The sequence below is a fragment of the Phascolarctos cinereus genome, unplaced genomic scaffold (assembly GCF_003287225.1).
Source record: "Phascolarctos cinereus isolate Bilbo 61053 unplaced genomic scaffold, phaCin_HiC Scaffold_5;HRSCAF=322, whole genome shotgun sequence".
NCBI lineage: Eukaryota > Metazoa > Chordata > Mammalia > Diprotodontia > Phascolarctidae > Phascolarctos > Phascolarctos cinereus.
This window is the reverse complement of record NW_027555958.1, coordinates 477,205,689-477,221,724: the sequence shown is the minus strand read 5'-3', so window position 1 is coordinate 477,221,724 and position 16,036 is coordinate 477,205,689. Positions and strand designations below refer to the sequence as shown.

The window sequence follows — 16,036 nt, the reverse complement described above, 5'->3', positions numbered from 1 at the left end:
ATGTGCATTGATGAGGGGAGTTTCCATATTAAAGACATCACAGGCTTGGACCCCTCAGAAATGTTCCTCCAAATAATGTGATTATTTGCCTATGTCTGAAGTGAAGAATGGTCCTCCAGATCTCTGCACAGCCAACTAGCTGGCTGGCTACTGGCTAGAATTTCTTGGCATCTTTGAAAATACCCTCTTGAGCTGTGGTTTGTTTTTTTCAGAGAAGTGAAGCATTTGCTTGAACTGAGGCTCCATGGCAAGTAGGAGTCTGAAGCTGACCCTCTAGGGGATCAGCACAAGTCCTGCTGTTTGGGGGTCACAACCTCAAATGTGTGGTCTTTTCTAGTGATCATACTTTGCATCCTGGAAGTGTGCATTCTCCTTGCCATCTTGTTCCTGAGAAAGAGAATCCAAATTGCTGTTATGCTGCTGAAGGAAGGAAGCAGGTAAGCAGTTGGTCATAGGATACCAAATGAGAGTTATTGTCCTTAGGACAGACCATGATTTGGTTGGATGATCAGCCAGAGTCCAAGGAGACCCTTTGGGTGACAGGGCTTGGTTGAGAATTTATAGGAACATACCTGGTCAGAGGCTGATAGAATAATGTGATAACCAGCCGTATGTGGTTGTAGATAGAGTAAGCTTCAGTTAGAAAGACTTGAATCCAAGTCCTGCATTACAAATGTATGGGCTGGGTGACCCTGGGCAAGTCATCTAATCTCTTGCTGTCTCAGGAGACTCTGAGTAGCATACAAGTGCCTTTCTCCACTGTTAACTGGAATGACCAGGATATCATGAAATCACAGATATTCTTCAGAAAAAATAAATGGGGCCAAGCTAAGCTGCAAGAGAAGGGACCACAGAAGTTGTCTAGTCTAACTCCAATTCAGAATATACTTATTACTTGTGTCACACTAGTCAAGTCACTCCATCTGGGCCTCAGTTTCCTCATTTGTAGAAAAGTTAGATAAGAGAATTTTTAAGATCCCCTCCAACTTATAAATCTTTTGAACTACTTTGAAGATAAATCTGCAAAACCTATGAGAAGCCTAACGAGTCTTTTCTTAAATGGCTCTTATAATGAGGAAATCCCTTTATCACAATTCCATTTTCAGATAGCTCTGTCATTAAATTCCCATTATGAGCCCCCACCACTACCATGCCTCCCCTACCCCGGTACCTCCCTTAGGGACCAAAGAGAATAATATCTATTCTTCTTCCACATGACAGCCTATTAAATACTTATAGTTAGCAATCAGCCCCCCACTAATTGCTTCTCCAGGCTAACCATCCCCCAAACATTCCTCACCAACATAACATGAGTTCCTTCACTGTCCTAATTTAACTTTTCTGGAAAGACTCTAGCTTGTCAATGTTCTTTTAAAAAAACATAATGCTCTGGACATCGTCTGAACAGTCAAATATAATGGGACAATGTCCTACCTTTTCCTGGAATTATACATTGATTAATATAGTCCAATACCATTACCACACTAACCTTTTTGAATATGATATCACACTATTGACTCATAGTGCATTTATAATCCATTAACTGCTCTCTAGGTATAACTTCTTTATTCTTTATTTTCCAATTAAAGGCAGTAAGTTAATGCTATATGTGGGTATTATACAGACATATATCTATATACATTATTTATAGTATATATAGAATAATACAAATTAACATAGTGCATATGAATGTACTTCTACATAACAATTAGATTTTATCTTATCAATTTCAATTTAACCTGCTGGAATTTTTTTTGTATTCCAACTTCATCCAGTGTAGCAGTTATCCCTCTCAGATTCATATCATGCACATATTTAATAAGAAGTCTATGAATGTATATATCCGAATCAATTGATTAAAAAAAATGTTCACAAGAGTAGCACCAGTGTCAGCAGCCAAAGGGCAAAGCAGGTCACTGGCCGTGGTGCTGATAGAGCACGGTTCTCAGGTGTTGGGGCACCTAGAATCTTCAGGAAACAAATTAGCCATTGGGGCAGCTGTTATTTTGGAGGAACACTTGATCATGGACAAGTTTTATTTATTTTTTTGTTTCTTTTCTTTTTGAGACATTCAAGGTCCTTTCGTAGGCCTGATCCCGCTATGATAAACACAGGAGCTTTGATGTGCTCTGTTATAGACCTGGGCCAGTTCACTCCTCCTTAGACAACCTGGTGTCTCTTTGCCTTAACCACTCAGGGCTCATCATAGTAATGCCAAAGGGAGCAATGACACCTAGGCAGCATAGCCCACTATAGCTCAGAGCTCCTGAACTCAAGAGATCTGCTAGCCTTACCCTTACTAGTAGGTTCTACATTAAAAGACTTAGGTCTTGGGACATTGTATTTTGAAGAGCAACCAAGAATAACTTTCTCAGCAAAGCTGAATATAATCCTGAATGAAAAAAAAATGGACAAACTGAGAAAACAAAAATGGACAAACAAAAAAATTGGACAAACTGAAAGACTTTCAGATATTTGTTACAAAAAGACCAGAACTCAATGGAAAATTCCATATAGAAAATTTGCTATAGAATATTCACTAAAAGATCCAGAAGACATATAAGGAAAACATCAGAGACTAATTATAAGATACTCATTAAGGTAAAACTGTTTATTTCTTATATGTGAAATATTATCAGTATTCTTAAAACTGTCATCATTACTAGGATAATTCGAAAGAAAGGTTGGGGCTGAGTTGTACATGGTGGACTGAAATAAGAGGCATGTGCTGCTGCTATTCCTTACTGGTTATGACAACAGGTATGGTGTCATATATTCTGACAGTGAAGCAGTCAGAGAGGCCAGAATCAATGGACTGGGAGAAATAGCTTTTGACTAACTGCTTTCACTTAGAGCCACTGATGATCACTCAACTCCAGCCACGCTGGCCCTGTGTCTGTTCTCTGCCTGAAGCATGACTATACATCCACTTCTTGGCTTCTTGGTGTCCATCTCCAGTCATTAGGAATCTGCGCTGGGCATTGTTTTTTACCTTCGTTTACATGAATGTCTTTACTTCCGGTCTAGTCTCCCAAATGTAAAGTTTTAAAGGATTTCCTTGTTGGCAGCAGCGATGAGTTCAAGGGGTTGATGCCATGGTCTACTCTTCACTCCAGGACAGAGACTGCTGGCAGGGCTTCTAGCCATTTGCCAGCTTTATTAGTCTGTTGAGGATTGCCGCAGCAATTAGAAGCCAGCAAAAATTGAATTGTCAACAACGTTCCAAAAGGAAATCCCAACTCAACTATGAGCTGTGATGCAAAGGGCAGAAACAGGGGCATGGAAAGTGATGTGGTCAGGCCTATGTCCGCAAGACCAGTCTGGCACAGACAGAATTCATAATGGAATACATCCTCATGTCTTGTTGAATGTTGCCCATTTGGCAATTCCTAGTTACATGCTGACTTTTACTCTCAAATCTGTTTTACTGTGTTCTTTGTGAAGCAGCCAGTTAAACAACAAGCATTTATTAAGAGCTTACTATGTACCAAACATAATGCTAAGTGCTTTAGATAGAAAGAAAGGCAAAAATAGTCCCTGCCCTCACAATCTAATGCAACAGAGGAAACAATGTGCACACAACTGTGTATAGATGGAAGATTCTAGAATTGAAGGAGACTAAGAAAGGTTTCTTGCAGAAGGTGGGATTTTTTTAATGAGATTTGCAGGAATCAAGGGAAACCACCAGAAGAGATAAGGGAGGGTATTCCAGGAGTGGGGGACAGCCAGGAAAAGAGCTCAGTGTTGGAGACAGAGTCATGTGTGAAGAACAACCAGATTCCAGGGTGTGTGGAAGGGAGTTAGGTATGAAGACTGGAAAGACAAGAGGGTCTAGCTTAGAAGGAGATTGAAATGCCAAACAGAGGCTTTTGTATATGATGCTCTAGGTCTGCCCTGGTTTTGAGCTCTGAAAGAAATTGGAGCTAAGTCCAAGATAAGTTGAACCATTTGTAGCTTGATACTCTGGGATGAAAGTCGGCAAGCAATCTAGTCAAGTCTGTGACTCCTGCATGACATACAACATTCTGAAGCCCTACCTTTATCTCAGTCAGTCAGTGAATATTTATTAAATGTCTACTCTGTGCTAGGCACTTTGCTAAGCATTAGAGCTACAAAAAGGCAAAAGACATTTCCTGCTCTCAAGGAGCTCCCAATCTAATACAGGAGTCAACAAGCAAACAAATATATAGAAACAAGCTATATACAGGATAAATAAAAGATAATTAACCAGGGGGAAACACTGAAATTAAGAGAGGTTAGGGAAGGCTTCCTATGGAATGTGGGATTTTAGTTGGGGCTTAAAGAAGCCAGAGAGGTCAGTAGTCAGAGCATTATAGACATGGGGGATGGCCAGAGAATGCCCAGAGCTGAGAGGTGGAGGGTCTTTTTTTTGTGAAACATCCAGGAGGCCAGTGTCACTCAATCAAATTGTGGTAGGCAGAAAGGTAAAAGAAGATTGGAAATGTAGGGGGTGGCTAAGTTATGATGGCCTTTGAATGCCAAATAGAGTATTTTGTATTTGATCATTGGAGGTAATAAGGCATCATTGAAGGTTATTGCATAGGGGTGGTGGTCACATGATTGGAACTGAGCTTTAGGAAAATCAGTTTGGGATCTGAACAGAGGATGGAATGGAGTGGGGAGAGACTTGAGACAGGCAGACCCATGAGCAGAGTGTTATAGTATAACAGGTATGAGGTGATGAAGGCCTACACCAGGGTGGTAGCAGTGTCAGAGAAGAGAAGGGGGCATATTTGAGAGATGTTACAGAGCTAAAATTGACAGGTCTTGGTGACATATGGATATGGGGGTGTGTGAGAGAGCTAGTGATGAATCCAGGATGACTCTTAGGTTGTGAGCCCGAGGGATTGGAAGGCTGCTGTTGCCCTCTATAATAACAGGGAAGGTAGGATAGGCAAAAGTTTAAGGGGAATCTAGCAAAGGAGACTGAGGAGTAGTCAGATAGATAGGACACCAAGAAGAGTGTAGCATCCTTCAAACTAGAGAGAAGAAAGTTTCAAGGAGAAGATAATCACCAGGGTCAAAGGCTGCAGAGGTCTAGGAGGACTAGGATTGAGAAGAGGCCCTTGGATTTGGCAAGTAATTCATCACTGATAACTTTGGAGAGAACACTTTCAGTGGAAGGTCAGAAGCTGGATTGTAAGAGTTAAGAAGGGAATGAGAGGAGAGAGAGTGGAAGCATCTATTATAGATGGCCTTTTTGAGCTACAAAGAATGGAAGGCATATAGGATGATTTTTTATCAGGGATGGGAGGCTCAAGTGAGGGTTTTTTTTTAGAATAAGGGCGACATGGGCATGTTTGTACGCAAAAGAAAATGAGCCAGTAGAGAGGGAGAGATTGAAAACAAGTGAGAGAATGAGGATGCCAGAGAGGGCAATCTATTGGAGGAGATGGGATGAGATGAGATTACTCAAGCCATCAGTTAGCCTTGGCAAGGAGTAAGGCCATCTTATCACATGAGACAGTGCTGAAAGAAGAGGGAGGGGTAGAAGGTAGGAGTGACATGAGATGAGAAAGAAGGAGGAAGAGGGAGCTAATGGTGAATGTCCTCAACTTTCTTTCATAAAATATGAGGCAAAGTTCTTAGTTGAGAGAGTAGGGAGAGGGGAGCCATGGGAGTTTTGAGGAGGGGTAAGAAGTTTTGGAAGAGTTTCTGTGGAAAGTGAGATGGGATAAGGGAGATATAGCAGGATTGCTTAGCAGCAATGAGGGCCCAGTTGAGGTTGTGTAACATAAATCTGTAGTGGATCCAATCTGTGTTAGACTGAAAGCAGTGACTGACTGAGACTTGGTAGGGTACGTGGGGCAAAATGACAAGGCAAGGTATAGATTCAAGAGAGGGGGACAAGGAAGAGTTGAATTGGTTCACCGAAGTGTCAAGATGGAGAAAAGAGAAGAGAGTAGCTAGGGTAGTTGGCCTGGGAGCAAATTGAGGAATTGAAGTGTTGGAGGTCACAATGTGGACACGGAGTTGGGTTTTATAAGGGAAAGCAGAGAGAGCGGTGACAAGCCAAGAGCTTATGGTCACATGAGTGGATTTGGAAATTATGCAATATGGAAATGTTCCATTTGTAGGTAATAGAAAGATCCAAGTGTATGACCATCTTCGTGTTTACTTATTATTTATAGTTTGCCCTTCCTTTCCTATTCTAATAACTGAATTTAAAGCAAACAAATAATAACAATAGTAAATTGGGCTGGCTTGACAAGATTTATTTTTAGTAACTTTATTCCAATTAAATTTTTTCTAAGTGAACCCAAGTCATTCTATTGGCTGTTCGCTCATTCAGTCATGTCTGACTCTTTGTGACCCCATGGACCATAGCACTCTAGGCCCTTCTGTCGTCCACTAGCTCCCCAAAGGCCTTTCTAAAAATTTGCCAGTAGACAGCAGGTTCATGGGGGTTTATTTGTCTTTTCTATGGTGATGATTCTCAGACCCACACATCCAGCCCTAGTCCCTCTTCTGAGCTCCATTCCCATGTCATGAACGGCCTGTTGGACATTTTTAGCTGGATGTCTTATAAGCATCTCAAATTCAACACGTCAAAAATAGAACTTTATTTTTGACATCTTTCAAACTTTTTGTTATGTCTGTCAAGGATACCAAGATTCTTGTACCAACCAAGGCTTCTTCAATTGTAAAATGGTGATAATAGTAGGACCTAACTCCCAGAGTTGTTGGGAGGATCGCATGAAATAATGTTTGTAAAGTACTAAGGACAGTGCCTAGCACATAGCAAGGACTATTTAAATTCTAGCTATTATTATTGCTGTTACTGTTCTCAACCCCTTGCTCTCATTTCAACCACAGATCCAATCATATGCTATGTATCATCAGGGACATTGTCACATCTCACAATCTGACCAAGTCACTCCCCTACTTAATATATTTCAGCACCTTCCTATTGTCTCTTGGATCCAATAGAAATTCCTCTGGAGAAGAAAGCTCTTCCCAATGAGGCCCCAAGCTGGCTTCCCAAACTGATTTTATTGAGTGTTTCTCACTCTACCATCATTGCACTTTTGGGCTGGCTGCTTCACACACCTGGAATGCCATCCCTTACATCTGCCTTTCAAATCTGCCTTTTAGAATGCCCCCTGCTGGCTTGTGTACACAAACACACTCCCATGTGCACACATTTTGCTAAACTATAAGTTCCTCAAGGGCAGAAGACAGTTTCTTTCTTTTCTCTTTTTGTCCCCACACCTAGCATATGGCTTGATACATAGTAGGTCCTTCATAAATGCTTGGTGATCAATCAATTAAGGTCATTGGTGACACTTGTAGACTCTACTACTTTCTCCCACCCCTTATAGAGATTCTGTCGTCTTTGGCCTGTTTCCAGTCTTCCAACACTGGCACCATTTTCCACAAGCTTGATGAAACACAGGGGTCTGGGAACTTTATTTGCAAATTTATTCCACATGCTAGAGTATAAGTCAGTTGAGCCAAGATAATTGGACTCATGTGATTCCACTAGCTGCTTTCTTGCCATGTCCCTATTATTCCATTGTCTCTTTTCCCTCCCAATCATGTTTGTTCTAGTCTTTCCAGGCACATAATTCTCCTCCTTGACCAAGATGATGGAGACAAAATGGAAGTTTAATTATCCTGCTTTCTTATTGTCATCTGCTTAACATTACACTGCCATCCATTTCATTGGTACCCTTCCTCAGGTACTTGCCCCTATTTCTACCTTTCATGCATTCCCTACTTGATTCCAAATCACTGAGAGCCCTGTACAATCACAACTGCCTGTTGACATGCCTTTCTTTGTTTATTGGGACCATTCCTGAACAACCTTGATTGTCCCATTCTTGAGACCCTCCCAGCCTTCTTAAGCCATGTGTCTTTCTTTGGCAAGAGACTAATGATTGGTTTTTGTCGTTTCTCAGTTGAAACATGCTTTCTTACAAGGTTGGGTCCCTGCTTGACCATTCCATTTATCTAGCAAGACTGCATGTGCTACAGTGCTAGGTGCTGGGGAGACAAAGCCTAAAACTCTTGGAGCCAAGGAGCTCCCAATCTTTGTGTCCTCCTTGGCTGTCAGAATGCCAATTCGAACCTGAGTACTTTCTCCCCTGGGTCCTTAATCAGATTTTAATCTAGGCTAAGGACTTACCTTGGTGGAGCACTAGATCATAGAGTGAGAGCTGAAAGAGGAGGCTCCCTTGCTTCAGTGTCAGCGTTCTTTCCAATGTTCCATGTGATCTCCCCACCTCCTTTGTCTTTTAAGAAATAAAATGTCAGCAGCACAAGTTAAGAATCTGTCAGACCTCCAACATTGAATAGAATGAGCCCATTACCAGACAAACTGAAGTTTATCTTCATTATACCTTGCTTCCATGCCAATTTTGCAATGGCTTTCAGAATTTATCATCAATCTCCTCTATCTGGCTTTGTTAGTAATGTAACCTCAATAAGATCCCAGTTCTCATTCTCCTTCCCTTCTTCCCTCTCTCCCTCCCTCTCTTCCTCCCTCCCCCCTCTTTCTTTGTCCCTCTCCTCCTTTCTCCCCCCCTCTATCTCTCTCCCTCTCCCTGTCCCTCTCCCTCTGCCCCTCCCTCCCTCTCTTCCTCCCTCCCCCCTCTCTTTTTATCTCTCTTCTCTTTTCTGCTCCCCTCCCTCTCCTTCTGCCTGCCTTTCTCCCTCTCCTTCTCCCTGCCTTTCTCCCTCTCCCTCTCTCCCTCTCTAACTTTTTCCCTACCTCCTTTTTTCCCACCTTCATTCTCAGGTTTGTAGATTTCTACATAGGTATATGTATTCTTGACATACTCTCTCTCCTTCTCTCAGATACTGTTTTTCTTTTGAATACGATAAGTTCTTCCATTGCTGTATTTCAGTCATGAATTATAATAAGTGAATAATTCCTATCATGTCATATTGTCTTACTGTTTTGAAAGCCTCAAGTTGACTTTGTTTATTGGAGGTAACTTGGTATGGTGAACACTGGCTTTGGAGTCAACCAGATTAGGTTCAAAGCCACCTGTGGCATTTCTAACACATGCAAGTTTAACATGTCACTTCATTTTTCAGAGCTGAAGTTTCCTGCTCTGTAAAATGAGGGAGGTATATTAGGTGGCTTCTGAGTCCTCTTCCAGTTCTAGATCTATGAACCTATTAGCTTTATTGCCGATGCTCTATGCATTATCCTTCCATGCTTAAATAGCACTCTATGTTATCATCATGTCATTGCCTTCAATGATACAGATCACATAACATCCTCACCCTGGGCATGTCTCTTAACTTCTGTAGCCTCTATAAAATGGGGCTGATAAAACACCAAATTCAATCGTGAACATCAAGCAGGGTAATGCATATGAAATTTGGTAAACCTTAAAGTTATATGTCTATATATGCACATATATTAGTTATTAATATTTTATCATCATCATGCTGTGTGGTTCTTGTCATGTCCTCCCTGAAATCCTTCAGTGGGGTTGATCTCCCCAATATTTATTATTTTCTCTTTCTTTTAATATCTTGGGAAGACCAGCACAGCACTTGATCTGACCATCCATTATTCCTCACACTCACCATATGGTCACTATACCTTCCTTTCAGATTATAGATTTCCTAGATGAGATTTATTACATTGTTTATTGTGTGCTGACCCTTCTTGGTTACATGTTGGCATCTCCAATGGAGTTCATCATCCATATCTCATTGATTGCTCTTTGGGTCCACCACAGTTTTGGTGTTTTGAAGATCTCTGTGGTCTATCTGATATTACCAGGAGAATACTCCATACATGAGAACATGTATGTTCCATGGCTCAGGCACTCATTTTCTACCTACAGGAATTATCATGTAGCCTCCCATGGAGATCCCATGGTGCAGTGAGAAGAATGTGGGATCCACACTTAGGAGCCTTGGGTTCCCAATCTATCTTTTGGCACTTGTATATGCCTTTGGGTATATCACTTAACCTGTCTGGGTCTCGGATTCTCATCTGTAAAATGGATGGGGTGACAGTTAGACTAGATGAAGTCGAAGGTCTGCTCCTATGTCTTCTCACCTCCACTTTCACCCTTTTCCCAAGTCAACCCTACATTATTGTCAAGTTAATAAGATTCCTTAGGCACAGATATATCTGTGTTATTGGATAAAGTTTAAATTCCTTAGCCTGGCACTCAAGGCTTTCCACAATCTGGGACATCTCCACCTTTCCAGTATCAATTAATACTTATTCCCTTTGTGTGCTCTACACTCCAACCAATGAATTGCCATCTCATAATTCCCTATATTTCCTTATCATTATGCTTTTGTTCACATGCTTGTTTATACCTGTATACCCTTCAGCTCAGATTGTCATGGAAAGCCCTGCTCAAACATCACCTTCTCCAGGAAGCCCTCCCCTAATCTCATGATTATTGTCCTTCCCATCTCACCTCCTAGCACCTTTCCTATGTATGTCATAGGGATAGGGTTCTGGCCTCGAAGCCTGGATTTCAGTCCTGCCTCTGACACATGCTGGCCATGTGATCCTGGGCAAGTCACAGTATTTCTTAGTGCCCCCAGCAATTCTTCAAGACTATGAGTGTCAGAGAAGGAAGGAGATAGACATTGGTGGAGGGAGTTTCATTACCTGGGAGTTCTTTATACACAGGCCTAGTCCCTGTCCCTTTATATACTTATCAATTCAATTCCACAAGTATTCTTGTCACATATTATCTTTTCTTATAATTGCTTACAGATGACCAGTTTCCATCACTCCTAGAGTAGAATCATCATGGGGGCAGAGACAATGTCTTTTCTAAATTCCTTTAGCACTGGTAGAGTACTCTGCTCAGATCAATGAATGTTTATTGAATTGAAGCATCATCTAAGATGTGTGGCAGGTAAAAAATCAAATGACTGAGGAAAACATAGATTTGATCTTTGGAGCATATCGATTTATTAAGCCATGTCTGCCAACTGCTCAACAAACCACGACCAGACCTGATCTGCTTAGGCCTGGACCCAGAAGATGGGGGGAGACAGACTTGTTATACATTAAAAACAATTGATGATATAAGACCAGTTAGTTAAAAGGAAACAACACAATATTAGGTAAACTGATTTCTAATTGGAGGAAATATTAGGGACTTTGCAATTTGGGAGGGGCAGAGTGAACAGGTACAATCTCCTGACATCAGAAAAAGAGGCATCCCCCCCCAAATATTTGTGAACAATCAAAGGAACATGGAAACAATAAGCGATCCATCCATCCAGGCTAGTTTTCAGATGACACATATGGGTTACTTTGAAATGTAAACCTGTGAGAAAACTCCTTGTACCAGTCTTTGGGTTTGACTGAGTTCCTGGTCAGTTTAACCGAGGTTTTCGGTTAAGGGTCTCTAAGCAGCAAGTGGAGGTTGCCCAGTGTCCCAACCAAATCAGAGTGAAGTTTGAACAATACAACAATAAGGTTTCCTCCCAATTCCCACAACTGAACAAAGTTTTCTCATAGGACAGAAATGGACTAGAAATGGACAGTTATGGACTAGAGCCATAATTGAATAGAAAGGGAGCTGAGTCACAAGATGGTGTCAGTGTGGTTCACTCAATTCCCACAATTAGCCATTTGCTGTCCTAATCCTCTCAATTCCCTCAGATGACAGATGTATTGTTCATGTCCAGAGTTGCTTCCTTCTCTGATTTAATCTCACCTTCAGCATTATTCTTCTTCCTATCGCTCTCCATAATATGGCCATTTACAGTTTTCTCTAGGAACTTTTCCCTTCCCCACTATTTTCATTGTAAAGTTCCTTCAGATCAGCACCAAAAGCTAGCAAGAAGCCATCTTAAACCCTTGCCCCCAAAGCCATGTTCTGTTCACTGCCACCATCTGTATCCCATAATTTTCTTTTTGTTTTAAATTTTGAACTTTCTGTCAGAAGAACTATGTTTGTTACCTTTCTGTTTCCTTTCTAGGATTTCTTAATCTTTGTAAATCTGTTCCAGAGTTTTCCTGGCAGTATCATTTGTCACCATAGAAATCCCCAAAAGTGAGTTGTGCTTCATGGATTTGCTGAAGCCCTGCAGGCTCCCAGAATACCACCCACCTCATGAGCAGCTGTCTCTGGGCTAGTGATAGCTGACTCTGGCTGGCTGGCTGGTTCTGGCCTTTTCTCCCTCCCTCCCTCCCTCCCTCTCCAGATATTACTACTGAATTCACTATTTGATCTTTAATGATAAATAAAGCTACCTGGTCCCCAAACAATCAACCACAACAATCAACTAAACAATTAATTTAATGAAAAAAATCAACATCCACACCTATATGGCAACATGTAATCACTCTCCCTCTTCTAATTTGCCCGTTCCTAGTTCATCTCCTACGTTATTAGACAGATATTGTTTCGTGGAATTTAAAGACCCTCTGTTGTTCTTTAATCCTCTCTGTTTCGTTGTCATTTCTTTGCAGCCGAAAGCACTGATTGATAGAGGGAGCTGCAAGGGATTCTGGAGGCACCCACACATACATTTTTGTCTATGGCTCATAATTCACAAATATTTTTATGCAGATATTTATATTTTTAAAATGCTACCAATAAACACTTTCGGTTTCTCATAAGATTCATGCTGAGAGTTAATAACACCTGCAACTTCCAAACTACTCCCAAATGCCATACTTTAAACTTCTACATAATGCATAAGGAGAAACATGGGTGGTAATTACTATAAACCCAAATGACCATGCTCTGTATGGATAGAAATGAATGGATGGAAACAAAGTCATTAATATCTAGGAATGAATTTTCAAGCACACTTTAAGCGGTCAATAATCATGCTCTTTAAAGTCAGTTTTTAAAATGGTTAATAGTTTGTGAGATGGCTCTGTCTCTCATTTCCATATTAAGCAATCAACGCTAGTGACTGATTGCAGTGGGTTTATTTGGTAAGAAAGGGCACAGTGGGGCAGTGACTGAAAGGCCTTTAGCCTTTAGCCTTTCCATATTACTTAGCCTTATTTTCCGTTAAATCTTAAATTCTTCATTAGTCTTTTGTTGGGAGAGGAGGATTTCAGTCTCTTCTGAATTAATTTGTTTCTCATTTCTTTTCTGGAAACAGTCCTCAGAAGCATGCCCAACCCTGGTGGCCAAACCCTGAGGAAGGCTTGTTGAGAGAAACCAGCCAGTAAGGGGTGGTGTGGTAATAGAAGGGTTTGGAAGGGCCAGAGCGGTCCCTTAATGGCAACATGAGGTGATGCACGTGTGGAGAAAATAGAAAGTGAACAAGATGAAAAGCTTTGGGAACTAAGAACCAGTACGCCATTTAGCAAAGTGACTTGCATAGAGTAAATGCTTAATAAAAGTTTGTTGATGGACTGATTGAAAAGAGGAAGTTTAAGAGGTAACAGGCTGGAATGCTAGACTACATTGCTAAAGCATCGTACCCAGATGTTTGAATGGAAAAGAACCTTCTTACCCTTTGCTAATTATGCAGCCTTGTAGGAATAAGGGCCACTCTCGACACTAAACACATTGGATTGAAAAGGGCACTTTTCTGGAGGCATGGAACTTGGGATCAAATCCTATCTCTTATTCTTAATACTTGTGTGACTTTGACCAAGTCACAACCTCAGACTTCAGTTTCCTTATCTATAAAATGAAGGACTTTTGCTTCTCTAGTTCTCTGGGCCTAGGGAGAGCTAGACCATACACAGAAGAGGGTGACCAGAATGTTGAATTGCCATACAGCATAAAGAACAGTGGGTTTGGAGTCAGATGTCCTGGGTTAAAATTCTGACTCTGCTTCCTACCTATGTGATGTGGGGTGAGTAACTTCACCCTTCTTGACTTCAGTTGCCTATTCTATAAAATTAAGAGGTTGGACTAAGTGATCTCAAGGGTCCTTTGCAGCTCTGGCTCTCTGACCTGATGTCTGGATATCATGTCATCAATGAATTCTCAAGGACTTGGTTATATTCAGTGTTAACCCAGGGGGAGGGAAAAGATGTGAGGAGACAAGAGAGCTCCTTTCAAATGCTGGAAGGACCTGCATGTGGAAGAGGGGACTTGACTTGTCATTTATTAGGAGCATAACCAGACTCAATGACTGAAACTTCCAGAGAGCTAGGGATCTCTATAGAAGGTTGGATTCTCTAATACTTGGAGCTATTGAGTTGTGGAACGAGCAGCCTTTCTTTGGCTGCTGGCACTAGAAACATTCAGTAAGAAATTGAGTTGAATGCCCCCCACCACCACCACTGGGGCTGTTGTATAAGTTGTGGGGGTATACAATTGGAGTAGCTTACCTTAAGTGGTCTCTTCCAGCTTCCAGAGATGAAGGGAAAATCCTGCAACTAGAAGATATTGACTCTTCATGAGTGATGACAAAAGAAGCAGCCAAAGAAGATGGTAGATATAGACTCTTGGTAGGCATTAGGGATGGAGAAGAATGCAGGGAGTTTCTGGCCCAGTTGTCCATGGTTAGGTTAAGTGGAAAAAGCAAGAGTATTTAAGAAACAGTCAGCAAAAGAGCTAAGGAGTATGATGCCTGCTTTTGGAACTGGTCAGATAGAGACATTCAGCTCAAGGTTTGCCATGAGTTCTAACAGTGGCATTTGGAAACCTGTGACTCTGAAACCTTTAGAATTGCTGACCTTTCTTTGTTTTATTTCAGGACCATTGGATACATCCCATGCTCCTTATTGTACCCCCTAGTCACGTTCTTTCTTATTTCAATCTGCATTTCTTACTGGATCGTGATTGCTATGTATCCTTCCATCAATGACATCTCTGAACCTAACCTTCAGAGCCAGTGCCCATGGCCATGTATCCAGTGTCTACCATGCTAGAGTAGCCTAGGAAAGTCTCCAGACAATGAACACATTTTGTTTTGCATAAATGTTCGCAAGAAGCTGTGGAGAGTAGTGGAGAGAGGACTTAATGCTGACCTCAGAGTTAGGAAGGTGTGGGTTCAAAACCTGCCTCTGACACCCAATGCTTGTGTGATTCTGAACAAATGATCTCGCCTCTCAGTACCCTGGGCAGCTCCCTAAGCCTGGAGGTTGCAGGAGAGCTAGTCTTCACTTGTGGAGGGAGCTTCCTACACTACTGCAATCGCAACTCTGATCCAAAAACAAATTTTAAAAAATAAATATCACATCAATTAATAACAGATTTGTTACAATGACTGTAGGAAAATCATAGAACCTAAGTCTGAAATGAACACAGGGAGCCCCCAAACACTGGCAACTTGTTGCAAAGCTCTAAGAATAAATATCTCTTCTTTACTAGATTGCCCTTATAAAGAGTCTCTGACAAGTTTATAAGATGTGTTGTTGTTAGCCTGGAAAAAGCCGGCTTTGCTGTACTCTTTTTGATGAGAGCTACTCAGTATACCTCAAAACCTTCTCTCCACAGACTTTCTCCTTCTTTTTTGAACTCTGGCTTTTTACCTTGTGATGTAGTTGTTTCTATAATGCTGTCCTCCTCCCTATTTAAGTAGAATTAAATTCCTCAAAGTCAGGGAATGTAGCATTTTTGTTTATTTATTTTTTTGCAGTCCATAATGTGACTTGTCCAGGATCACACAACAAATAAGCATCTCAGGTGGGATTCAAATTCAGATCTTCTTGACTCCAAATTCAGAACTTTATCCGCTACTCCATCTACTCTTTCAGTAGGTAGAAAGAATGAAGCATAGCAGCTTAGCCCATGTCTTCCTCCATGGGATGATGTTATGGGGTACCTCCCCCAATGAAGCCATGTGCCTTTGTCATCTGATCTCTCTCTCTCTCTCTCTGTCTCTCTGTCTCTGTCCTCTCTCTCTCCTCTCTCTCTCTCTCTCTCTCTCTCTCTCTCTCTCCTCTCTCTCTCTCTCTCCTTTCTCTCTCCCTCCCTCCCTCCCCCTGTCTCATTTTATTCCCTCAACTGAATTTGTTTTTAAAGCTTAATGTGAAGGTTAATTTATGGGACTTTATGCTAAGCACAGGAATAACTAGTTGAGATCATTTTAACTTTGTGGTTGAATGTGCTCATTTGTGCTATCTAAGAGTCCTTTTCTTCTCTTTCCCCCA

General features: G+C 41.3%; 1 protein-coding gene across 1 annotated transcript in view; it reads left to right on the top strand.

The window, feature by feature from the left end:
* Positions 1-16,036, top strand: part of SLC44A5 (solute carrier family 44 member 5) — a 111,972-nt gene that overhangs the window by 54,697 nt on the left and 41,239 nt on the right. The window contains exons 10-11 of the mRNA XM_078155806.1: positions 338-437; positions 14,638-14,730. Of these exons, the coding sequence (XP_078011932.1) occupies positions 338-437; positions 14,638-14,730 (193 nt within the window). The remainder of the gene's footprint in view (positions 1-337; positions 438-14,637; positions 14,731-16,036) is intronic.